Here is a 25,328-nt window from a genome sequence, read left to right as displayed (position 1 = left end):
TGGTTCAATGCACACAAGTTTGCAATGCACTCGCCATTTTTATTCATTTCTCTCAGTCTGTGTGTTTCCATTACATCTTTGAAGTCATTGTTGTTCGATCCCATCTTAGCATTTAAATCACCCATTAAGATTATTTTGCCTAAGACTTTTTGCCTATTACGTCAAACGTTTTGTCTTCGTTTGTTTTGTTGGTAGGACCATAACACTGGATGACTTTTACTCTTAGTGGCAAATTTGGCTGTGATGATAGGTGCACTGATAATTTCCCAGCCGATGAGAGTATATTGTGCAACTGGGGAACGCATGAGGGCCACGCTATCCATATGCATGTGATGGGCACCTTCATCTCTATGCCCAGAATACAACAGTTTTTCTCCTATGTTAAATTCAGCTAGTCTGTCTCCTGTCATCTTGTCTCTCTAGTCCTAAGATAGAGATGTTATAGTTTCTAAGCTCTCATGCTACTTGGGTGGTCCTCCCAGCTTCATACAATGTGCTGATGTTTCAAGCAGTTATATCCGCGTGGTTTTCCTGAAGGTGAGAAGGGTGTTCGACCTGATAATTTCCTACCAGCTGTCGAGATATTTGAAATCCAGTTCATCCGCATCATTGTTAAGGCTACATAAAGAGACGGGCGCTATTTCGTATGGGAATTTTACTGTGACATCAAAACAAAATAACATTCCTTATAATACCAGAAAATGAAATAATTTGCGATTTCAAACTGTATAAGAGTACTAAACTGCATTAAAACTCGCCACTGCATTCATTTTTGTCGTTAGTTTTACCGCACAGGAAGGTAAAAACAAGTAATTGATCACAACGCACTTGTCAACGTGATCGACATCATCATGGCAAAATTTGATGCATTTTATTGCAGTGAGAGGCAGATCAAGTAATTTTTTCACAATAAAAATGAAATTATTAGTAAAAGGAATATTATTCACAGGTGCTCAATGTACCATTAATACCAATGCATATTCCTTGTTTCTTATCAAGAAAGCATATTGAATTTATATTATGAACAGGGATATGGCATGTTAAATATCGAGTTACCTCGTTAAATCACCTTTTGGCAAGAGCATACACTTAATAAATCTTGGCTTTTTTTAAAATATAGATAATGGAAATGTTCCTTAGCTTAAAAAGTGCTGCTGCTTTCGTAAAATCGAAATTTTCTTAATAAACACATAAATATACTTGGTAAAGATCACGCGTATTGCAGCTGGAGTCCCATTTTATACTTGGAATTTAAGCCAATAAAATGGGACTTCTATTTAAAGTAGCAGCGCTTTCCAGAGACTACAAGTAATGAGGAAACAATTTATGAATTAAAATTTTATTTTTAATAAGGGTACTATGCACTTTCGATATTGGTATATGACATTCATGCAGTACACAGTTTATCACATTCTTTACAAGAATAAAATCAGTTCTAAAAGGTTTTTATTTATGCACCTCTGTATTCCCCAATCTAATTAAAATTAGATTAGATTTTAGATCCGCTCGCATACTCGCTACACTAAATTAGTGTAGCGAGTATGGGAGCGGATCTAACATCTAAGTTTAATTAGATTGTGCCTTCATCTGTTTTCTTCCAAGTACGTACGCCTTAAAAGTGCTGCACCAAGGGTCAATTTAAATTCCATCACCTGTTATGAAAGTATGTGTTGGTCTCGGTGGAAAAAAGATGACATACAAGATTTTACCGCATGGGTCCAGTCCCCACGGAAACCTCTTTTTTATTCCATATAGAATCACTAATGCATTAAATACTTAGTCCACAATTTCCCACGCTTTATCCACACGTGTATTTTACGGTGATTTACCAAAGAGTAGAAGAAATACAGATTGTGCAAATTAGAAGAGATATTGTAAAAGTGTTGAAACCAAGAATTTTCTATTGTGAGTGTTTCCTATAGATCTATCGTTTTACCTCTGTGTCAGTCATGGAGCGAATTCCAGTACTTTCAGTGCTTTGGTCTAGCATCCAGCTTTAGACATCGGGTTCGGCAAACGAAATAAAGTTGGACTTCCTTTCAAGCTTGATGTCTTGACCGGTCGGCTGGTCGGGTTACATCGCTTTAGAAAACACCATGGCTTTGAATATAAGTAGATCAGCTGTCCGTTATTTGAGGGTATGATTGTTCTTTCATATGAACGTAGAAATGCAAAGAAAATTAAAGTTAATATGGTTTTAGTAGTTTTTTAGATAAGGGTTATTGCCCTTTGCGACCTTCACTGGAACAGAGACGAAATATTTTGTATAATCAGAGATTGAAGAGGTTGATTTGGTTGTTTAACTTAGTGATACACGTAAATTATCTGATAAAAAGCGTAAGCCGGCTTTTGGTGGGAAATTAAATGCGTATTTGTTACTTAGTTCGAATTTCCTGTGCTATTTACGATGATTTTTTTTAAATTAAAATTGTTTATTTGCAAATAAGATTGGAATTTAAGTTCGAAATTTAAGGAGAAGGTCAGTTTTATAAATATTACATAATAGGGTAAAGACTAGTAATCGAGAGAATTTACTGGAGCAAATGAAACAACAAATAACTTTCACCAGTAAGGTCATGCATTCCGTTTTTACAGCAGGCATATGCTAGTCCTCAGATGATGAGAATATTTCAGAAACAGGACTAAAATATTGTCATGCAGAGGAACAATATTTCAGTTAAATGCTCTATGGGTTTTAATATAGTAAAATGTTTTATATTTTTTAGGGAAGGCATTATGGAACTTTGGCACCACTTGCACGTACAGAAAACTCAAAAGTATGTACAAAGTTCATTATTACTTTCCATATTTTCATAAAAATATATGCAAATTTTTCAGTTAAGTAGAAATACTGTTTGTAGCATTAATTTTAGTTACCCACTTTTACTCAAATTGCACTTTTCTCCATCTCTTTTAATAATCTTTCAGTACCAGTGAATTTTAATGCATATTTATTTCTTGAAGTCATTTTATCAAGAAAAAATGTGTAAAAACAAAACTGTTGCAAAACTGAAGCTCATTTAAGTAGCATATGGTCTGTCCTTTGCACAGCTGACAACTTTGGGAAATAACATCCAAGTGACCACACTTGACAACATCAACACCAACTCCTCCATTGGACAGGTGTCCTTCTTCTTGAAAGCTGGATCTAGATATGAGTCACCTTATCAACTAGGAGTATCACATTACCTCAGAGCAACTGCTCTCAGTGTAAGTTCTATGTATGTTAAAATTTGCATTGGACATGGATATACACCTTAAGGTTTTTAACTCACCTGAGCCGAAGGCTTAGTGAGCTTTTGTAATTGAAGGGTGTCCAGCATCCATCTGTCACCTGTAAATTGTTCACAGACATCATTGAATATGTCTGCAGAGCTAATGTTGTTCATAACACCATGTACACTGAAACAACATTGTTCATTTCTTAAATGAAAGCCACCTCATATTGTGTATTTAAATTTTGTTCAAATCATGACACACAAGGCCACAATATGTGATCAGAGTTTTACATAGGAATGTGTAAGGGGGGGGGGGGGGGGGGGGGAAATCTGCTGATGAAGAACAACAAGCTATAGGTGAGTCATAAGAGCATTGTGGCCCATGGGCCTCTTGTTCATGATGCATATATATTGTATTTAAGAGGATCCAAATACATGGGAAGATAACTCATTATTTAGTATCCATATGAAGCTTTGGATTGATACTTCCTAAACACTGAGAAATTTATAGACTTGTGCATGGGGCAACAAAAGTATGAAGGCTCTTCTGCTCTTTGGGACATGTTACTGACAATAAAAGTTTACATGTACACTCAGGCATTGTTAAAATAATTATATCACAAGGAAAAGTGGCTTACATGATATTCATGCGATTATCTTTTTATTTGAAAATTATGTGAAAATCATGTGAAATTATATAAATATTTTTTTCATGCAAATATCATGTGAATAAATTTGTATGATATTCACATATTTTTTTTTAGAACTTTCATGTGAAGTTTTCTTTCCACAATATTTATGCGATATGTTCTTCATGTAAAATTCATATGAAAGTAATGTCAAAATGCCTTGAAGTTTTCACATAAATTTCACGTCTTGTTTTTCGTCTCTTTCTCGTGCAAAGAATTCACAGGAAATTCATGTGAATTTCATATAAAATTTTTGTAAGCCACTTTTGCCTGTGTAAAATCAATTTCAACATAATTATTGATCTCAGTAATCATAGAGTGCAGAGAAATTCATAGTCCTGTGAAAAAGGATTCTACTTGTATCTTTTGTCTATCTTTTTAGAACACAGGACCTTTCTCCGGGTTTAAACTTATAAAAAACATAGACGAAGCAGGTGGCAACTTAAGGTAAATACAAATGCTAGTTTGGGTTTGTCTAAGTCAATTAGATTTAGAATAATGTTATGCTGCTATTATAAGAAGTCAAAGAATTCTTCTAGATGTATTAGAGAAAGCTGTAAAAGAAATATTTCTAAAGTCTTAAAAGTTATCATGTAACAGGAGGAATCTACAACTGAGCACGTTTTATTTATTTACAATAGTGTTCAGACCACAAGAGAGCATATGATTTATACAATAGAGGGTCCGACATCAGAGTTGTAAGTAGGACTTTTTGGATAACATAGTTCTCTCTTATCATTTACATGTATATGTTTATAAAGTGATATTTTGATTTGGTGTTTTTGTTAGTTTTTATAAACCCTTTCAATAAATGAAAGTCTGCACTAACTAATGTTAATGTTAAAGTCATATATGGCATATATTTGATAAGTTCAGACTAACTAAAATTAAAAGGATCTTTCTATTTGTTTTATTACTTTATATAAAGATAGGACTTTCCTGTAAATTACACAATATAAATCAATTGCTTTTCAAAGATATTCAAGTTCAAAATCGGTGAAAATTTTTATTTCAATGTAAAAAACAATTATCATGTTCTACACTCGATCTCGTATTTTTATTTTTTTAGCTCAGATACGCCATATATAGCTTTAAAGTTCTTTTTTTCAATTTTAAGCCTGCTGACATCATAAAGTAATGCTTGAATGTACAACAAGTTATGTAAATGTGCAACAAGTTTTCTTATTCTGATTAAAGAGAGCCATCAAATTTATATTCTCACAGAGAAGGGTTTGTGAATTACTTGGGTGCCATTTTGACAAAGCCCACTTTTGAGAAGTGGTACTTGAAGCCCTGTGAATGGCGTGTGGTAGAAGATCTGGCCCAGTACAAAGCTAATAATGACCAGAGTTTGTATTCTCTTTTTCTGTTTACTTAATGTAAACTCTGTATACAGATACCATTAATCTTCTTACTATGGTATTAGCGATGTATGGACATTAATCCTGAATATTTTTGTGATTGATGAATTGCAAATTTATTTGATGTTTTGATAATATAATGTTTTGTGTTACAGTGGCTTTTGAAGATCTGCACAAAGCTGCATACAGGTACAATCTTGGGAACTCTGTATACTGTCCTGACTCTATGGTTGGCAATGTTGATGGTGATATGGTAAGACCCACACTGAACATGTTTCAAAGTACACAGACTACAGAGAAATTGGCCATTTGTTTATAATTTTTCAAACAATTGAGTAGCTTAAAGGTTAAAAGTCAAACAATTGAATAGCTTAAAGGTTAAAGGTCAAACAGTTGACTAGGTTAAAGGTCAAACAATTGACTAGGTTAAAGGTCAAACAATTGTTTTGAGAAAGACAATTATAGGATAATGTAAATGCATTTCATTTGACATGCACAATATATGACTGAAATTAATTGATTTTTCAACAAATTAGAGTAGATTTGATTTAGCGCTTTCTAAATGAGCTTTATATGAATATAATTTTAATACAGTTCAATGTATATATTCACAAAACATTCAGAAATGTACTTGATTTAGCAGAAGCCACTTTCTGATTAAGCATAAGATGCTTTCTGTGAAAGTCGCTAAATAGAATTAGGCCTAACAGCCAAATGTATTAACATGTTTACAGGTTTAGTTTGTGCATAGAGAATTCAGTAGATTTGTTTGCTGACATAATTCAATACATGTCTAAATAAATGAAATGAGTGCAGTTATTAAATCCTCATTAATCTTAATACTGTTTAAAACAAAGCTATGTCTGTTGTATATTGAAGTATGATATCTGTAGGCCTAAATGGCCCAAAAATTACCTCAAGGATGCAGCTACCTGGTACATTGACTAAAAACAGATCTTTTTTAGCTATTCTCATTTATAACAGTTAACTGTGTAAAAATCTTTTAAGATTTAAACTTGACCTCATTCATTTGATGTAAGAAATCTTTATTTAACAGCATGCCAATTAACTGTATAATGAATCAAACTGACCATTTGTTATTTCAGATGAAGTATTTCATGATTGACCACTTTAGAGGGGAGGACATGATGGTAGTCGGCACAGGCATGCAGCAGAATCTTCTGGAAAAATTTGTAGAACCCCTAGAAACACTGGATCAAGTCTATGAAGAAGTGCTGGATCTGTTACAAAACCCTCAAGGGCGTGTCTCGTTTGATTATGGGGAATCTGATCTTGCCCTCTCTGTTCCCAAGAAGTCGGAGGTAGAAATTGTAGACATGGATGATATTTTCAAAATCCCACAATTACCTGCTAAATACTATGGAGGTATGATTTTGTGGTTACATAAAAGAACACATTTTATGAGTTCTTTTTATTTTCTGGTTATTGCCCTTGGCTTCATTTCTTTCTCCATGCTAAGTCATGAAATAACTTTGAACATCTTTAGGTGAACTTCGCACCCGAACAAAAACACCTGATGCTACTTTTCTCTTTGCTAAGGAAGGGGTTAGGTAAGATACCACTAATGAGTTACCTTTCAAATACATGAGAGATCTTGGAATATGTTTTTCTGTTGAATACTGCTCGTTTACGTAAAATTCAGTTGAAGACTAAAACTTCAATAGGACAATATAGAAATTGTATCATGCTGATCGTTTCTTTGAAGCATTTGTCATTTATTTCAGCTAATTAACGATTAATTTCAGCTTCAACAATGAGAAGGAACTGCTGGCCTCTGGAATACTCCAGATGATCTTAGGAACCGGAATCCAGATCAAATACGGATCAGGTGGAGGCAGCAACAAACTCAGCACAGCAGTTGCTGAAGCCAGCAACAACAACTGTTCAGTAAGTATAAACCTGTCTCCAGGAACTAAGCAACAAGTTTATTTTACATGTGAGACAAATTACTAAGAGATTAAAAAAAAAATACTGGATCATACTCAGCTCAAAAAATTAACTGTATGTTCTGTTGATTTATTTCCAAATTCTAGCTATATTCTTTGCATTCAAAGTCCTTAAATTTAATTGCAGGCATCTGCCATCAACATAAACTTCAGTGACTCAGGATTGTTTGGTTATGCTGTGAAGGGCCATGGAGAGGACATGAGGAAGGTTAGAAAATGTTAACGATCAACAATTATAATGACATGAAACAGTGATTGGTTAAACATGTTTTAATTGAATAAAGCACACAGAAAGTGTTAAAAACCAGCTCTTAATTAAATATCTTCATTTCATTTATTCGTATTTCATTTCTCCCTCTCTCACTCTTTATCTTTTACTTTGTTACTTTATTATTCTTAGTTTAACCTATGTCTACATATATTTGCAGTCAATAGAAGCAGCTAACAAAGTCTTTAACCAGACAGTCAAAGATGTGGCAGCCAAGGACGTAGAAGATGCTAAGTAGGTGTCTTTATCCAAAAAAAAAAATCAAAAGTTTACAAAATACAGTAGATACATAGCTTGGTTTTTTCTCCAGCTATAGCAAAAACAGTTTAAGATTATCATTTCATATGTTGTAAGTGGCATTGTTGTTGTGTCTTCAGATGCCTTCATGCTTCAAAATGAAGATTCTTGTTTTATAGTTTGTAAGTGTAATTTAATGTGCTAAACAGGTGATAAAAAGTTGCTGCTGCTGTGAATTGCAGTCATTGTCAAACCTCATTGTGTCTTTTTCAGAAATAAATTAAAATCAGCCTATGCTTTCTATGCTGAGAAGGATGCTAACTTGATATATGAAGTAGGAACAAGAGGAAAAGCCCTGGATTTTAACTCTATATTCTCATCAATTGACCAGATCAGCCGACAAGATGTTGTTAAGGTAGGAAATTCAAAAAATGGTATAGAGCATAAATATGTTATGAATGATAGAAATTAATCAACCACAAAATTGTTAAAAAATCTAAACTTGCAAGTCTCATTATAAACATATGTATAGTTTAAAAGAAAATCAAGGCATATATGAATCATAATGTGTTGGAGATGATTTTATCTACATTATTCTACATTTTATATATCTAATCATAGCAATATTTATAAACTGTAGATTTTGAACAAAGTTAAAATGTTCAGATAAATATATGTTATTGTTTTAATTAGCTGTCTTAACTTTTTTTTTAATAGATAATCAGCATCCCAGAAAAATAATTCTTTTTTTTCTTTTTACTTTCAGTTTGCAGAGAAAATGAAAGCGAGTCCATCTACGGCCTCAGCTGTGGGGAACATAAGTAACACACCTGTGTTACAAGAACTAGAGTGATCATTGTGATAACAGAAACATTGAGACAATATTAACTGAATATCAGTATCGTTTTTCTTTTGAAGTCATGAAAAATAAATTATTTTCCAAAAAGGTGTACAGTGTTTTTGATCAATGATCTATAATGTTTTACACTCTTTCTGTCCTTCTAAATATTCATCTTATTAACAATGTAGTTAAATGTTCTCCTGTGTACAGTTGATGGAGTATCCAGTTACAAACTTTGCAGAATTTATTGTCCGTCTCCTTGAAGCAATATGTGTGCCATACTCATCTTTCAAATCTCCCTCCCTACCCCCCCAATTGCAATACATTTTCAAGTATAATTGGTGAATTAAAACAGCAAACATCTTTAACAGCCTTTATTGAAATACATGTATCTCCTCTTCATCGTCACAACTACTTCTCCAGTTCTCGTTCACAGTTCAGCTTTACTGATATTCAAAAGGATACAATTGTATACGACACCACTAATGTATATAAAGAAGTTCATGTAAATCTTTTTGTGGATAGCATCTGTAATATCCAAAGTGTTTCTGTAATAATTTTCTATTCCATAGCATATAATACAAGGTAACACAATATAGCAGTTTGTGTTGTAAGACGAATTTTCCAATCGGACGAGCAGAGCTTTGACGCTGTTTACAGAGATGAAGGAAAATCAGAAATATAGACAAGTATATATAAGCTGATTAAGAATTCGATTAACAAGTATTAAACACTCTATAGATGATTGAAATGTCTTTTTCATGATCCTTGGGCCAGTCCTTTAACAGGATGATCAAACGTCTTAAGCTCAAGTCAAAAACTATATGTAATGTATTGGAATGATGTAAAGTCAAACTTTCCAATCAAGATATTATTCAAATTGCATGACCAAAGTGCTGTTATCTGCAAAGATAGAGTTTTCAATGACAATAAAAATCTTACGATTTTAATAAAGAAATTAACTTAAGCTGTCTATGTCATGGTCCTGGGGCCAGAAAATGTCGATATGGTAGTGTCGAGGCTGCAAGATCTCGTATTGCAACGGCACTTTCCTGTGTACTTTTAGACAGTGACATTACCGTCTAATATTTTAATAATATCGGAAATATTTTGCCTTAAATATATAAAGCAGTATTTAACTTTGGGTATGACGTTCTTTAATTTTTTGTAACATGGGTATGATGCTGCAAAACACAAGAGTTCACGGAAACAGGACACAAGTTCGACTTCCGGTCCTGAGGTCGGAATATTGGAATAGGATCACGTTTCATATCTTCAGGGAACGTCCCGGTGGCCATAAGTAAACACTCTGTCATCACAAAAATGATGCAAGTACACATCTCTTTTTTTCTGAAGTGTGTATATAGAATACCACGAGCAAATTAAATACAGATTCATCATGCATTATTTCGATCAGCTGTGCAACGAAAATGAAATAAAATCTTTGGCCATCTTCAATCACTTTTCTTAGTGGGAGAGAGATTCAAGAAACGCTTAAATAGCTAGCACATGTCTGTTGATGCTAGTAAATGTAGATTTATTTATTTAAATTTTTATTGTATATATCTGTGTTCTGAGCTCACAAATATATCGCTCCCTGCCTTCCAGACCTAATGCCTACCATTGTGGTTCCAGTGATGGAAGATAAAAGAAATTCGTTGCGGTCGGCATGGACCTTTGAGGAGGACCGAGGTCTGAAATGGTCCTTCCGGTCTCTTTTGTGGGTTTTGAAGCTGGCAGGTCTTCTTCATGGAGTTAAAACAAAAGAAACGAAGAGTGACGAGGGTCACGAAAACGAGGAGAGTCCGACGACCAAAAGCAAGAGGAAATGTTCGTTCTGGCTGGTGTATGACATTGTCGTGTTTTTGATCCTTCTGGGGAATTTCGGCAGTTCTCTGGCCACGTTTAAAAACGCAACCAGTTTGGATGGCATGGTCTGTAATGAAATTATTACATGTACTTGGTTCCTACAAGCGGCCTGTTACGCTCTAAATAATATTATTGGTTGTAGGAACTGGAATGCTTTTTTCGAGAAATGGGACGCGCTGTCTAGAAGTCTTGGTTTCAAACATTTAAAGACACCCAGAAGAATCTCTATTGCAACTTGCATTTTGTACACCTGTTGGTTGCTGGCATCATTTGGATTTATGGGGATTGGAATGTACTTCATTTCAAGCTCCGGACCGCCGCCTCCACAGGATGCAGCGTCTATCATTATCAAAATAGTCCAGATGATTATTTACTACTACTTTGTTTCCGTGTGGTTTCTGTTGACAGCCATGTTTGTCATCGCCTGCTACATCATATACATAGCTTTCCGTCATTTCAAGAAAAAGTTTGTCGGTACCATAACCAGTGACGGGAAATTCAATGGCGACATAGAGAACTTTCGTCTACAACACATGAAGTTGTTGGACATGCTGTACACGGCAGACGACATCTTCTCCATGTACGTGCTGGTGACGATTGCGACGATTATTCCGTTGATAATCTTTACGCTGTACTTTGTCTTGTTTAAAACAGTGAATACATTTGCATATGCCGCCACCTGGTGGTCTGTGGGTCTTAGTTTCATACAGATCATCTGTGTCTTCATGGCGGGAGGTGTAGTCAACCACGAGGTTAGTATAGTCCATGTACCATTAAAACAATCCCTAGCCCCCTTAAAAATGCCGGAACGAATTATAAATGTAACAAATATGTTGTGTGGAAAACTAAGATCAGTTCCTCATTTCTTTCGACTTTGACATAGCTACTTCCCTAATAATTTATTTGAGATAAATGCTTGTATCTTATGATTTTTAACTCTCACAATTGCGTTTTTTTCCTTTTATGTAAAGATACTGTAATATTAGCTTTAAGAACCAAAGACTTGGTGATCCTGGTTCATCAAGTTTACAAATGAGAAATACAAAGGCATTTCCTCATCAGAGTAAATTCATCGAAATTATTTACGCGTCTTTGTAACTCAATTCATTCTAAAAGTACACGAATGAATAAATATTTTGACAATTGTCAATTCTATTGTAAACTCTACAATTGATGCACATGCCGTATAACTAGAATTGTAAACAGAATTTTATGCTTGGCACCTGTAAATGATTTCTGTCCATCTTCCATAAATAAACACAGGTTTCTTCTGCATCTGAAATTCAAGTGAAAGAAATAATCATGCTTTGATATTTCAGATTTTTTCGTATGAATATTCCTTTTTTAACAAAATACTTTTAACATTTTCTAATCTACTACGATCGGTGGATTTGTTAATCCCAAGTTTTCTAATTTTTATTTAATCTTTAGAATTCATAATAGTTAAAAAAAAAATTCTAAAACTTTCTCGACAATAATTATGCATAGTGTTTTTCCCCTCCATTTCCGAGTTTTTCCAACAATTGGGATTGAAGAGACCTTTCAAAAAAAAAAAAAAAGAAAATTCAGTGATGTTTTTAAAATGGGAAATACTATGGTATATCTATTTTTTTTAAATATAATTAATGAATTTTAGATGATGTATAAAATGTGTAATAGAATTTATCAAAAAGCCCTTGATTTATAAATTCCTTATACCCGGTATAAGAAATAGAAATTTCATATCCGCAAATTTTTTTCTGTGTGGTACGTAAAATGTTTAAGGCATCGCATGTAAATATTTTGTACATTAAAATTATTATATTTCTTCGACTTTTTTTTAGTAGTAGAAGTATCATAGAATTTTTTTTTATTATTTGCGACTCTGTCCATATATATAAAGTGCTGCATAGAAAGATGAAATCCTCCACCATCAAGTCAAAATCAGTGCGTTCGAATGATATTCTTGAACTTTTTTTCTTTTTTTTTTTAAACTAAATTAGACCTTCAGCATCGATGCACATTCTGGGCAACTAAGCACTCGTGTCTAAGAATTAATACATCGCCTACTGGAAAATCCAAAAAAATGTCTAAGTTGTATGGAATTACTGATCCCTTTGTCATTTTTGCACAGGCCCATGCTGTATTATCCAGTATCTATACCATAGATTTACGTAACATGTCGCCAGGGGAAAGTGTTCAGGTAACTAGATCTATTACATACTTACGAACCTTTATTTGGACTAACCTTTATGAACCTTACACTACTGAGGGAGTTTTCTCCCCTTTTTTATCTGTAGATGACCACCTTTTTGACACAGCTGACCAGTAATCCTATCGGCTTCACGGCGTTTGGTTTATTTACAATTGACAAACCAACCATCATCACCGTAAGTTATTCTTAAAATATTTCTTAATGGCATATTGATGTATAACAATTATATAAATTTAGAAGACACACTTTTCTGAGTAATGAACAATTCTAGGACGGTACTGGTGCTCGAAAAAACCGCTAAAAATTGAGATAGGATGATTTTTTTTTTTTTTTTTTAAAATCCGACATAAAAGCACGCAAGTACAAAAATTCGTATTGAGTTTTGACGGTTTTATTGTAAAAATTACACTTTAATTACTATTTATAATCATAACGTCAGGCTGTTTATTTTTTTCCTTTGTCCAGTTTGCTGGCAGTATAGTCACCTATGCCGTGGTGGTCATTCAGTTTAAGCCGTCGGGTAATACCCTAGATCTGATTAATCAGGCCCTCAACTGCACCACTCCCTGATGTGGAAGTCACAAAAACACCGGAGCACAGGCACATGTTTCGTATACAGGGCACTCCCTCCTAAGAGAAAGAAGGGGGTGCCATGTATACACGTTTACGAAACAAGCACCTGTATGCCAGAGGCTTGAGACAGAAGTATTGAACTAATGAGGAGTCTTTGCTAACTTTTGTATATAATAAAATTATGTGTTATTTTTATGGTCTACCTCTCTACCTAGTGACAAACATTCCTATGCACCTGATTTCTGTAATGTGTTGCACATCTGTCAATAATTTCTTGTCATTTCTTGTTTGTGTACTTAGATCTTAATAGAAATTGTAGGTACGAAATATTTGATTTATTTTATATGTAGCTGGAAGTTTATGAAAATTCGTTCACTCTATATATGTAAAGGTACATTGTATTAATTTTTTTGAAATATTTGTTAAGTCATTGTTGTATACTCTCTCGTTTTAATCTGTCTTAAGACCCCTTTTTTACACAGATAGACAATTAAAACAGAAAATGACAACTTTTCAATAAATGCAAAAAATGTCGAATTCTCTGTGTGCGACTATGTCAAAAATAAATTATATATGATATACCAATCATGACTTTGCTAGAGGATAGAAATGTACATACATATGTAATTATATTTGTATAAAATGCTTTATATCACTTTTCATAATAAACTCTACAGAATATAAAGGACTTCAAGTGAAACTACTGAATAAGATATTTTTATTCATTATGGATGTTTGTAAGGTATAGAATAAAGAACAAAATGTTCCAGAGAGATCATGTATTTTAGTGCGATATTCAAACTGTATACCCTACATGCAATGTCGTAAATATGGATTGTGATGATGAAATGAAAGACTGACGTAGATTTACGGAGACTGACTGCCGTTGTCCGGAGACCGGGATTTTATGATGTCCTAACAGAATTTTCATGTTGGTTCAAATTAGTGATAAGATAAAACTGCAATGCAAGATTATCTATGTCCCTTTCAATTTTGTTTCCCTAAAGTAGAATATACTCCACCTAAGGATGTTTGGGAAAAGGTCAAAAGTATTCGTACTTTTATATACTTTACCTTGAAGTTTGACCTAGACCTTTCAAAACTTTTAACATTGTTCATAACTTTTGAATTAGAGAATACATGTATAAGCTTTCATATCTCAAATGTACATTACCCTTCTGACATTACCTTTCTTTTTTTTTTTACTTCATGACATTGACCTTGAAGTTTGGCCTATTTTTCATATTTAACGTTGAATGTAAGTTTTGCATTTGAAGAGACATGGTTTTCATATTTTTCATGTCCAAAACCTGTGACAAGACCTTTCCCCATTTATGATGATTTTTGACCTCATGACCTTGAATTAAACCTGCATTAAAACAATTTAACCTTGGAAAATATTTAATGAACTTTTTTTTTTCAAATGAAACGCTTCTTATGAAAACAAGGACAAATATTTATATGCATTGAACCCCCCCCCCCCAAAAAAAAAAATCATTATGTACGTATATACGATGTAACTTTATAATGCAAATATACTAAATATGGATACCAATGTTAGTTACACTGAAATACAATTTCATAGATATGAACTTATGGTGATAGATATCTTGATTTTCAGAAAAATGATCAAAATTCATGCATGCAAAGTGTCAAAAGTTTCACTAAAATAAACCGTTTTCAAAGTTATTACAGTAGTAATCCAATGTCAAAGTTATCACTATGATAGTAAACTAATATCCATTGATAAATGGTTCATTTAATTACACAACCTAGGTTTTATCCAGTATGCGCCTTTTTTAATTTTACCAAAGATATCTGTTGAAGGCTTCTATTTTTTTTTCTACTTTTTGAAACCTAACATTTTTTTTTCAGATGAATGGAAATTTCAAGAAATTTCTACACTGAAGAAAAGTTCTCTTATTTTAATTTTTGTAAATATATATTAGTATATTAGTACTTCAAATCAGATGTGTTTAGATATATATATATCACCTTATACATAGCGATATAAAGTACTTGTACATCAAGGTGATAACTATGATAAATCAAGTGTTAAAGTAACTGTACTCTCCATCGTGTCGAAGTTAACTATTGTTAACTGTAGGTAATTTTTGTGCGGGTAGCTCTAGCTTAATTGTGCGCCATTGCCGATGTGACAAGAACCATTTTTTATGTTCCAGAACCCTATGTGAAAATTAAATACAGATATAGCAACACTCATTCAAGCTAGTGAGAACGTCTAAACAGAAACATGGGCATTTGTTGTTTCTGGAATGTCTGGCAATTAAGGTTCATAAACCCTGTGCTCAATCATATAAATGTTGTTTTAACTTTTATGATTTTCCGGAAGAAATGTATTTTATAAGTAAAATACAAACAATTATACTATAGCTTGCGAGGTAAAATTAAACAAAAAAGACATTTCAACTTGACAAATCTATAAAGTAGTAATAGAGATTTATGTCATTAAGAGTTATCTCTCTTATCAGAGTATCAATGAACCTTAATTAATTTTAGTTAAGATAACATCAGGGTGGTGGTGAACATAAAGTACAGGGGGAGGGGATCCAAAGTTGTTTTTTTTATGTAATACAAACTCTGTAAAATATGAGTCAGGAGTTCATCCTCCAAACATTTCCATCCCCAACACACACACACACACACTTACACACATATGAATAACTTCACATTTTCAAAATCACTGCTACAGGCTTGAACATTAAACATAACTAGATATTTAACTAGTTTTGTTATACCCTTATAAATATCTTTCTATATATTTATTACAAACAAAAAGTCCAACAAACTAAATGTTTTTTTTCATCGGTCTAACAATTTTGTTGACCGGTCTGTCAGTCCAACATAAGAATTGTTAGACCGCAACGTCACTGCGTCACAAGTAATTAGCCGTCGTTTAATATCGGCGACACGGAAATAGCCGAGGTTTCAAGTGTTACAGCGTATGCTTTTTGAAAGATGGCGTCACGGGGAAAAATAATATTTTGTGATAAATAATTTCTGTGTTATAATATTTTAATGATTTTTTTCATTCTTTGTTGTTGTCATTTTTATTTAAAAAGCCAAATTTTACTTATAAGGAAATTGTTTAATTACTGAGTATATGAGGAAATATGTTTAAAGGTTTTAATTTTAGTGATCTATCTTAAGTGAAGGGTATAACAAAACAGTTATAGACTGGGTATGAGGGCAGCATATGATTTGTTGGACCTGAAGGTGAAAATGTTGCCCGAGGCCGCAGGCCAAGGGCAACATTTTCACCTTCAGGTCCAACAAATCATATGCTGCCCTCATACCTAGTCTATAACTGTATAATATATCATTTTCATGATGTTGGATCAATTTATCTAGACAATTATTAGGATCAGTCTGAGTGTCCGTCCTTCCGACTTCATTATTTTTTCTCCCGTTAGCCAAGTCAGGCTCAAACTTCACGCATAGATTTCCCGTGGGTAGAGAGTATGCAGTGACCTTGAACCAATTTTTCCAACCAAAGGTCGAGGTCGAAAAAACCTCTTTATGTCATATCCTTGTTTGGAACATATTTTCTCTTCCTTTGGCCCAGTTGAGCTCATACTTCACCCATAGAGGGTCCGTGGGTAGAGGATGTGCAGTGACCTTGAACCAGGTTTCTAAATAAAAAGTTAAGGTCAGAAAGTCTGTTTGCATGAAAAATCCTTGTCCGAAGCATATATTCTCCACCTTGGACCTACCTAGCTCAAACTTTACCCATAGAGTGTCCATGGGTAGAATGCGTATAGAGACCTTGAACCAATTTTCTGGTTCAAAGGTCAAGGTCGAAAAATCTCTAATGTGTAAAATCCTTGTCCAGTGCATATTTTTCTCTCCCCTTGGCTTAGGCAGGCTCAAACTTTATCTATAGAGTGTTCATAGGTAGAGGGTGTGCAGTGTCCTTGAGCCAAGTTTCTAAGTTAGTGGTTATAGCAAATCTTAGTAAATTTATTTTCATAAGCATTTTTTCTGCCATTGGCCCCATTCGGCTCAAATTTCACCCTTTGAGATAGTCATCATCTCAACGATGTCGTGTTACAGGTTGTCATAACACTTACAAATATTCGGGATAGATGCATTAAAATTATTGTCATTATCTGGATAATAACAGAAGTGAAATGACCTCCAGCTAAATAATGATTAAAAATCTTTCGCTATTATTCTTAATGTTTGCACAATGCACATTTTCAAACAATTCGCAGATTAAAATCAATCAATTGTCCGAAGGGCATTTTTCTCATTGAACTCTATAATTCCAGATACACAAAAATTGAAAAAAAAATATACTTTATAAAAATGCAACCGTTTCTTATTTTCCGGGCTGAACTAACCTCTGTATATATGTCAAAGTATTTTTGTTCTTTTTAAAATGCATCATTGAAATAAAAGAAAAATTAATAATAAATTAATTAAATTTTGATTTAAGATTGCATATAAATCTTTCATTAAATATTGATTACCGGTATGCAATGGTCCTTTAAATGGTTGATTACAATTTGAAATTAGAAACTATGAACATAATTTTTTCAGACTTGCTCCAGCTGACAACATTTAATGATATGACGTAGAAAATATTTTATTCAGACTTGAAATTGATAAATAATTTTATCTCTCCGGCTAATGTTCATTAATGTGAGGAGTTAAGCTTATCTTATACAAACAAATAACTATTATAATAACTGAAGTGTAGGTTTGAGTTGTTTTCTCGTCATTTTGCGTTAGTGTGTATATCGGTAGTTTTCATTCACCCCTGCTGAGAAAAGGGAGTGTATATTGTGATGGGGATGTCCTTCCGTCCGTATGTACGTCCGCCTGTACGTCCGTAACCTTAGGGGTACCCATCTCTTATCCACAACTCCTCCTATACCACTGAATAAAATTTAATGAGACTTTCATAGAATCTTTATTACATATAGTGCCATTGTGCACCTCTTTTGGGGTTTCTCACAGCAAAACCTGAACACTGCCTTTCCATAATAATTGGGATCCGTAACTCCTCCTATACCACTGAATAAAATTTAATGAGACTTTCACTTTCTTTGTTATATTGAGCCCTTGTGCACCTCCTATTTTTCGTTTCAATCAGACAGATATTTGAGCTTTCCCATAGCAAAAATAGACTTTATCATTATACTAATATGAGAGCAAAGGGTATCATTTTGTGAGCTCAGTGCTCACATCTCCAGTTTTTATTGTTAATGAAGTTTATGAAAGCAACAACAGCATTTAAGTATACACACAGTGGAAGGTTTTGTACATTTTATTTATTTTTGGATGCCTTTTTTTATTAATACTAGATCTTCCTTAAAACTCCTTCCAGGTTGATCGCCAAGTACGTTACAAGTTACATGTAGATAAGCACTTGCGAAGCAAAATATAAACTGAACATAATATTACGTAGTGGACGGAAGGGAATATCAAGTACAAAGGAATTATTTGCTACAAGAAAAGCTATAGATTTATATCATTCATCTCTTTATAGTGGTACTAGTATCTTTATTGGCGTATAAATTGCATATATTGCCATAAAAGTATAGCAGTAATTTATAAACATTGATCAACAGTTGCTTTATAACAAAATTGACCAAAAAAAATGATAAAAAAGAACTCATACTGAAGTGTTATTAATCTTAATTAAGAGTAGAATTTTCCGTCTTTAAAACATTCAAACAGAAATTTCCCGAGCTTTTTAAGTATAATTTCTGAGTCCGTCCGAATTAAGCAGTTCAATTAGTTTTATCATACTAGGTCTTACATAAAAATATTTTTTTTAATATATTTTTCTTAACTCAGTCTAAAACTTACATGTGTAAGTCAGAACGTGACGCGAGAGAGACAACTTTACAACAAAAATATTTGCTCTGCATATTTCAGGACTACGAACAAGAAGAAGGATAATCCTGCAGCATAAAAAAAGTGCTTAACACTTATTTTCTGTAGCGACGATGCAAGTTCTTTAGTGAGAGACACATCCTCACTAACGTCAAAATCATACATCTTCTCTATCTCTGGGGTGTAGTCTGGTCCATTTGACTGTCCGTCACTGAAGTCATATTGCTTGTATCCCGACAACATTTTTGCATCATTTGTTTTGGCATTCGGTGGCAGATCTTTAGGATATTTAATTTGATAATCTGAAAACGAAGGAGGTGGTTTTGAGACATAAAAACGGACCCCTCCGGAGGGCCAGTGCGTAGTCATACATCCACATTCATAGGCCACTTTCCTTTTCTCGTAATCGTCTTTTGTTGCCCATATTGCTGGTGTCATACAAATGAAAATTGTGAAACGCCATCTCCCTGGATTATTTCGGTTTCTCAAGGGTCTGGCATTAGCATGGACCAGCCTGGAATCCCATAAAACCATTCCTCCTTTTGGCACCGGAAGTCGAATCGTTTTGCATCCCTTATCTTTGAACCATTCGAAGTCTTCATCTCGTAAGTGATAATATTCGTTAATTGAACTTTTAAATGCCTGCTTTTTGTTGAGTTTATAAAATTCATCAAGATACTTGTGAGAACCTTCCATTAAATGAAACGTCCAATCATCTTCATCTGTTGTTTCGAGGTACACGCCTCCTTGGTAGGCGTGGAGTCCTTTTCTTTTCGCTGATTGGTCAGTGTGCAGCCAGTGTTGTCCTGGTGACTCAAACTCCTCTTTTCCATCTTCTGGTGGTCGTCCTATAGCAATGGCATCAACACTTGACAATAGTTTGTCTGTGTTCCAGAGTTGAGCAAATACAGATTTGGTTTTCAAGCGAATCTTCCAAGTCGTTTCGAAATTTCCGGTATTGTACTGGTTGATCAAAGATGACTTACTTCTGGGCCAGTCACCATCTTTGAACTGAGCTAGCCATTCTCTGTATTCGGCGACATAATCGTCACATTCAGAACTCGGCAACACCCCGTTGATCACTGTGAACCCTTTATCGTTGAGCTCCTCTCTATGTTCATCCGTCAGCATCTGCAACCAGATAAACATTTATAAATAATTATGTTTTTGCAATATAAAGGGGTATTCTTAAGACAGGCCGGGTAAATAAGTTCAAAAGATAATATTAGGGACTTATATACTAAAAGGAAACAACACATCTTTCATTATACTAGCTTCAAATGAAAATTTTAAACAAAGACTTGTATACACAGTAGAGTATTACACGACAAATAGGTTTTCAACAATGTAAAGCAATCCATATGATGTTGCATGTGTGATCAGGATCGACCTATAGTCCGCTGCTAATGCGACAAAACTTTAGCATGAAAGCAGTCTATGGTGTGGTGCCCCCCCCCCCCCCCACCACCACCACCACCACACCACACACCATTCCCTTTGAAAAGAATTCGTGATCTTAGTCAGAAAGGTTAAATTTCAAAATTCACAATGAGGCATTGAATCTGCCAACAAGAGCTTGTCACAGCCCCCGACTTTTCCATCGGTGGGGCGTGTAGATGTCCTTTATACACTGAGGAACCAATATGGCTCCCCCGAAAAAACGTCCCATCAACTGATCAACAGTGATCAAGGTTGGAGTTACTGCAGCCATGACCTCGAAGACACAATCTTGTCTCCTTACAGAAAAAGAACCTTGTATTTCATGGAGGCTATTATTTCGATAGTATCTTGTGACAGGCAAACAGACAGACAACCATATCTATAGATTTCGTTTAGACTGCTCTTTATCTCTGACAGTGAGTCAGTGACACTACACAACGCTGTTTTAATTGTATGATTTGAATTCCAATGAACATTTACAGTACTATTTTAAATATTATAAACTTACCTTAATAGTTTAATCTGAAACTATGATAGCGGATTGTGTGTTTATATTTATATATGCTGTAATCAGGTTTATTTATAGAGCATGCAGTGACGTGGAAATGGACATGTCAGGGACCTGGTTTATCAGCTGTTTATGTCAAATGTTGGACATTTAAGAGTGAAAATTTAAGCGTTGCGAAATCCAGTATTTTGTCAGTTCTCCGCTCTGTAACAGTTCTAGAGCTAGCGCCATATTACATACATGCAGCTATTGATCGCATTTAGCCCTAAACCCTAACAATGCGAACCTGGAACTGCGCGCTCGATTTGAAACGTGTTACAATGCGATTCGCTTCCGGATTATAAATATGAAAGAGATTAAATTTATTCGAGTGTATACTCCAACTTAGGGCTGCCTACCCGACATTAGACACAAGATAGCTACAGAATGGTTGTCATAAGGTTCCGTGCAGCGAATGTAATATGTTATTACATGATACTTAACGTTTTGTATCTTGGAAAAGTTGCTGGTGAAGAGGGCGGCGAAGGTAGTATGAAATTAACAAAGTCCGAAGGTGAGGATGAAATGCCAGAGGAGAGAGAGGGCATGATCCGCCTCTCTCCTCCTAAACTGGACGACGAGGAACAGAACAGCCCACATATGCCCCACGCTTTACGATGTGACGGTTGTCGTGCTATCGCTCACCAGGTATGTTGATCTTCTCTATATTTCATGAATATGTAGAGGTTAAATGTATTCCAAATTCTTTATAACTTTTTAATGAAGTACACAGACATAAACCTAAAAATTACTTTAAGTTTAGCATTCTGTGCATTTATTACTGCTTGCCATGCTGACCTTCACTAAAACACGAATGAGAAAATTAAAAATATGAAAAAATTTGTTTATTCTTTTCTCAGCTTTCTTTCGAGTTCTACAGGAGACATCGGGCCAGATCAAAGCTGAAGAGACTGACAGAGTCTGATGTAATGGAAATTGTGGAGAGGGTCTGCAGCAGTAATTTTGACAAGTCAGTATTCTCATCAGCATTCAAGTTTTAAACACCTACTTCTTCAACCAGACAGCACCAAAGTCATGAAAAACGCACCAAAGTCATGAAAACTGTTCAATAAAAAGCCAAATTAAAAAGCTAGAACAATGGTTGACATTCTATAGTAAGATTGGTTTGTTTAATGTTGTTACAGTTATGGATTGAAGGCTGTTGATGGTGTTAACAGATTATCTGGTCCTGGATTAGAGACGGAGAAATCTCCGGGGATGATGCAGGGAGGGGGAAGATGGCCAGTCAGGTGGGCATTGTATATTTCATGTGATTACTGGTGGTGCTTTATACACCTGTAAGCAGCACATCATAGTCCAGTCAATTTATCATGAAACATCAAACTAATTGCAAAACAATTGTTTGTGTTATAAATAAACCCTATAAAGCACAAAATAAATGTAATAAAAAATCTTAACAAAATTGGATGAGGGGAAATCACTATTTGGGGTTCATAAATTTTCTATGAAAATAAGTATGGGAAAGGGGCATAACTCTTGTCAATTTTGTAAATTTTGTTTAAAATTTTGGTGGATTTTTCTACCTTGATAAAAGAGGACATGAATTAAACTGTTTATTACATTTTTAACAGTGAAATACTGTGATTTATTTATTGAATAAAAGTTATGTTCTCTCACAGTGTGAAAGGATATCAAAGGGATATTCTCTCACAGTGTGAAAGGATATCAAAGTAAGTAAAATATAATTTCTGGCCTGTCATAAGTAACTAAACCATCTTGATAGAGGCTAAAACTGCCAATTTCTACCCAAATATGTTGTTAAAATCCATGTTACAATGTTTTCAATCTCACAATTGCTAAGCTACCAGGTATGATGTCTCAACTGTTCAACTATGACGTCACAGCCTATGACACTCGATCTGTTAAGAAAAGACAGAGGCAAAGGGAAAATCAAAGAAAATGTAATAAACAGAAAATTCAATGTTTTGTAGTTGGATATGGAATTTATTTCACCTGTAAGACAGGATTTTTTTACTATTTTATCTTGTGCTTTGCACTCTTGAAAATATAAAAAAAATCCTGTCCCACTCGTGAAATAAATTCCATATTCAACTACAAAACATTGAATATCCTCTACGTATTCGTAGGCTTCAAAACACATGGATATAAATGTATTTGTATTTTTTCATGTTTATAGGCTATAGAACGTGTAATGCACATGTGTAATGCATATATTCATATACACAGGCTTCAGAACATGTGTAATGCATACGTAGGGGAGCTGGATGAGGAGGGAATTTATGAGGGATATATTGAAGATAACACTCTGGAGGACTTCCTGTGTCGTAGGGAGGGACTGTTTGGTTACTGTAAAGACACACCACCCCCAAAGAAAGAGGAACTCTGATGTTTGTTTTACTCATAGGAAACAATCTACTTTATAAGATCAAATAACTCCTTAATGCTGTAATAAAACTATAAATATTTATTTTATTTTACTATCTGTATTTACAAGTAAGTGTTTTACAGTCATTTGTGTTCAGCAATTTGGTTTTTTGTCACATAATGTTGTCAATTAGGCCAACTTTAAAAAATATTTGCTTGCCCTCTCCCGACCCAGGATGAAAAAATGGGTTGGAAGGTAGGTGGGAATTTTTTTCCCTAGAAAATTTCAACATCAATGCTGAATTTTCAAAATTTATTTTCTGGAATGCATAAAAAAATTATTGCTTCCTGGAGGTTAAAAAAAGTTTTGAGTCAGGTCATTTTTAGCCAGTCGGTCATGAGAGGGCGACCAAACAATTTTTTAAAGATGGCCTTATCAAGAAAATATTAAAAAGTTTTCTAAATTTTATCTTTTTAAAAATGTTAAAATTTAAATAATGTTTTAATATATACTTATCAATTCAATTTTAACTTTTTAATCTAACTATTCAGTAACATTCCATATTCATCTGGATTCAGTTAAACATTTTTATGTTATTTCAAGTTTTTTTTTTTTGGTGGAAATATACTTTCCTTAGCTGGAGATCAATATTTCATAATCTTCATCCTTTTTTTATAAAAAATAATGAAAGGTTTTGTAAATTTATTATTTCATTATAACAATAAGTGATCTCTTCTTACTTATTTATATGTAGGAGAAAAAATGTTTGTTTTTTATTTGAAAAGTCTAAATAATATCTATAATGGCATTTAAATATTTTTCAATTGCTGCTTCTTAATTTTGTAAGAAAGTGTTAATCATTGTGTTGGCCAAAATCTTATCTGTCAATCAAAGGTGATTTTTTTTATAATACTTTTTAAAAAACATGATTACATTTACTTTGTCCCTTGTCTCAATTGTAAGTACTTTGTCACAATCTGTCAGCATAATATGCAATTTATCACAATAATTGTTAAGTACTTTTTGACCACAGTGTGAGTACTTTGTCATCCTTGTTTATACTTTTGAAAGGTTGACAGTCTTTCACTACAATACTTATTTTTAAAAATCAGTATTGCTATTGAATATTGATCATCCCAAGTTCCCTTGATTTCAGAATGATAAAAGCATTACAATGCAAACATTGTGTTGATATGCCTCCTATAAATTGATTTGATAGTTTTTTTTAGGGGGGGGGGGGGATTTCCAACAAATAAATCTCCAACTTTAGTCAAAGCAATATTTTATTATTATTAACCTGTTGTTTTTCTTTATGAATAAAAATGTCTATAATACCCTGACTGTCTAAAAATTTCCTCTATACATAAACTTAGTGCACTCAAAATTGAGCACAATCTTCCTCATCAACTGACTAGTGTGATCAGGAAGTAGTAAATTTGGCACCATGCTTATATGTGTATTAATTTATATCATATACATGTATTAGCATGTATTTGAATTAGCAGACAAGAAGCAAGAAAGGCGCTAAATAAACAACTAAAATGAGTATTTTTACAATATACAGTAAAACATACTATAACATAGAGCAAACAGACTTATAATAATTCAAACTAACGGTGAAGTGATTTTCATTCCCTGTAGTTTTCGAAAGCAGTTTGTTCTTATCGGATGCAACGCATTATAACCGTGTTTTACCGTATACATGTTTCCAAAACAATTGTGATTTAGTAATTCTTGGGTTGAGATTTTACTAGTAAAAGTTTTAAAAAAAAAGTAGAAAGAACAAAAAACAAGTTCATTGTTATCACAGATATATATTTAAATCACATCATACCCAAAAAGAACACTCCACAGAAATCAAACATGTGCACCTTATTTGGTTACAAGGTGTTTTTTTTTTTTTACATGATTG

At 33.8% G+C, this 25,328-nt stretch overlaps 4 protein-coding genes across 4 annotated transcripts; 3 read left to right on the top strand and 1 right to left on the bottom strand.

The window, feature by feature from the left end:
• The first annotated feature begins 1,983 nt into the window (after positions 1-1,983).
• On the top strand, positions 1,984-8,688 carry LOC133189584 (cytochrome b-c1 complex subunit 2, mitochondrial-like). Its single transcript, XM_061324963.1, has 14 exons — positions 1,984-2,138; positions 2,727-2,777; positions 3,052-3,210; positions 4,290-4,354; positions 4,549-4,605; positions 5,132-5,256; positions 5,424-5,521; positions 6,375-6,654; positions 6,776-6,839; positions 7,035-7,176; positions 7,363-7,443; positions 7,664-7,737; positions 8,014-8,155; positions 8,507-8,688. The coding sequence occupies exons 1-14, from the start codon at positions 2,097-2,099 to the stop codon at positions 8,591-8,593; spliced, it is 1,467 nt and encodes a 488-aa protein (XP_061180947.1). The 5' UTR covers positions 1,984-2,096; the 3' UTR covers positions 8,594-8,688.
• Positions 8,689-10,034: 1,346 nt separating this feature from the next.
• Positions 10,035-13,232, top strand: LOC133189761 (gustatory and pheromone receptor 39a-like). Its single transcript, XM_061325160.1, has 4 exons — positions 10,035-11,202; positions 12,564-12,632; positions 12,730-12,819; positions 13,110-13,232. The coding sequence occupies exons 1-4, from the start codon at positions 10,195-10,197 to the stop codon at positions 13,212-13,214; spliced, it is 1,272 nt and encodes a 423-aa protein (XP_061181144.1). The 5' UTR covers positions 10,035-10,194; the 3' UTR covers positions 13,215-13,232.
• Positions 13,233-18,892: 5,660 nt separating this feature from the next.
• On the bottom strand, positions 18,893-20,213 carry LOC133189760 (uncharacterized). Its single transcript, XM_061325159.1, has one exon. The coding sequence runs from the start codon at positions 20,211-20,213 to the stop codon at positions 19,092-19,094; it is 1,122 nt and encodes a 373-aa protein (XP_061181143.1). The 3' UTR covers positions 18,893-19,091.
• Positions 20,214-21,260: 1,047 nt separating this feature from the next.
• On the top strand, positions 21,261-23,518 carry LOC133189583 (marginal zone B- and B1-cell-specific protein-like). Its single transcript, XM_061324962.1, has 4 exons — positions 21,261-21,717; positions 21,930-22,039; positions 22,215-22,319; positions 23,278-23,518. The coding sequence occupies exons 1-4, from the start codon at positions 21,457-21,459 to the stop codon at positions 23,435-23,437; spliced, it is 636 nt and encodes a 211-aa protein (XP_061180946.1). The 5' UTR covers positions 21,261-21,456; the 3' UTR covers positions 23,438-23,518.
• The last annotated feature ends 1,810 nt before the right edge of the window (positions 23,519-25,328 follow it).

The sequence above is a fragment of the Saccostrea echinata genome, unplaced genomic scaffold (assembly GCF_033153115.1).
Source record: "Saccostrea echinata isolate AGI-Se365-2 ecotype Australia unplaced genomic scaffold, CSIRO_AGI_Sech_v1 ptg000019l, whole genome shotgun sequence".
NCBI lineage: Eukaryota > Metazoa > Mollusca > Bivalvia > Ostreida > Ostreidae > Saccostrea > Saccostrea echinata.
Note: the sequence above shows the minus strand (reverse complement) of the source record. Positions and strands in the feature narration are given on the sequence as shown.

Bases quoted from the DNA above. Each gene is read 5' to 3' on its own strand.
- LOC133189583 (XM_061324962.1), top strand. From the start codon at position 21,457: ATGGTTGTCATAAGGTTCCGTGCAGCGAATGTAATATGTTATTACATG. The intron at 21,718-21,929 runs GTATGTTGATCT...TTCTTTTCTCAG, and splicing joins GTCGTGCTATCGCTCACCAG to CTTTCTTTCGAGTTCTACAG. The intron at 22,320-23,277 runs GTGGGCATTGTA...TCATATACACAG, and splicing joins GGGGGAAGATGGCCAGTCAG to GCTTCAGAACATGTGTAATG.
- LOC133189584 (XM_061324963.1), top strand. From the start codon at position 2,097: ATGGCTTTGAATATAAGTAGATCAGCTGTCCGTTATTTGAGG. The intron at 4,606-5,131 runs GTAAGTAGGACT...ATATTCTCACAG, and splicing joins GAGGGTCCGACATCAGAGTT to AGAAGGGTTTGTGAATTACT. The intron at 7,738-8,013 runs GTAGGTGTCTTT...TGTCTTTTTCAG, and splicing joins AAGGACGTAGAAGATGCTAA to AAATAAATTAAAATCAGCCT.
- LOC133189761 (XM_061325160.1), top strand. From the start codon at position 10,195: ATGCCTACCATTGTGGTTCCAGTGATGGAAGATAAAAGAAATTCGTTG. The intron at 11,203-12,563 runs GTTAGTATAGTC...ATTTTTGCACAG, and splicing joins GAGGTGTAGTCAACCACGAG to GCCCATGCTGTATTATCCAG. The intron at 12,820-13,109 runs GTAAGTTATTCT...TCCTTTGTCCAG, and splicing joins ACAAACCAACCATCATCACC to TTTGCTGGCAGTATAGTCAC.
- LOC133189760 (XM_061325159.1), bottom strand. From the start codon at position 20,213: ATGCTGACGGATGAACATAGAGAGGAGCTCAACGATAAAGGGTTCACA.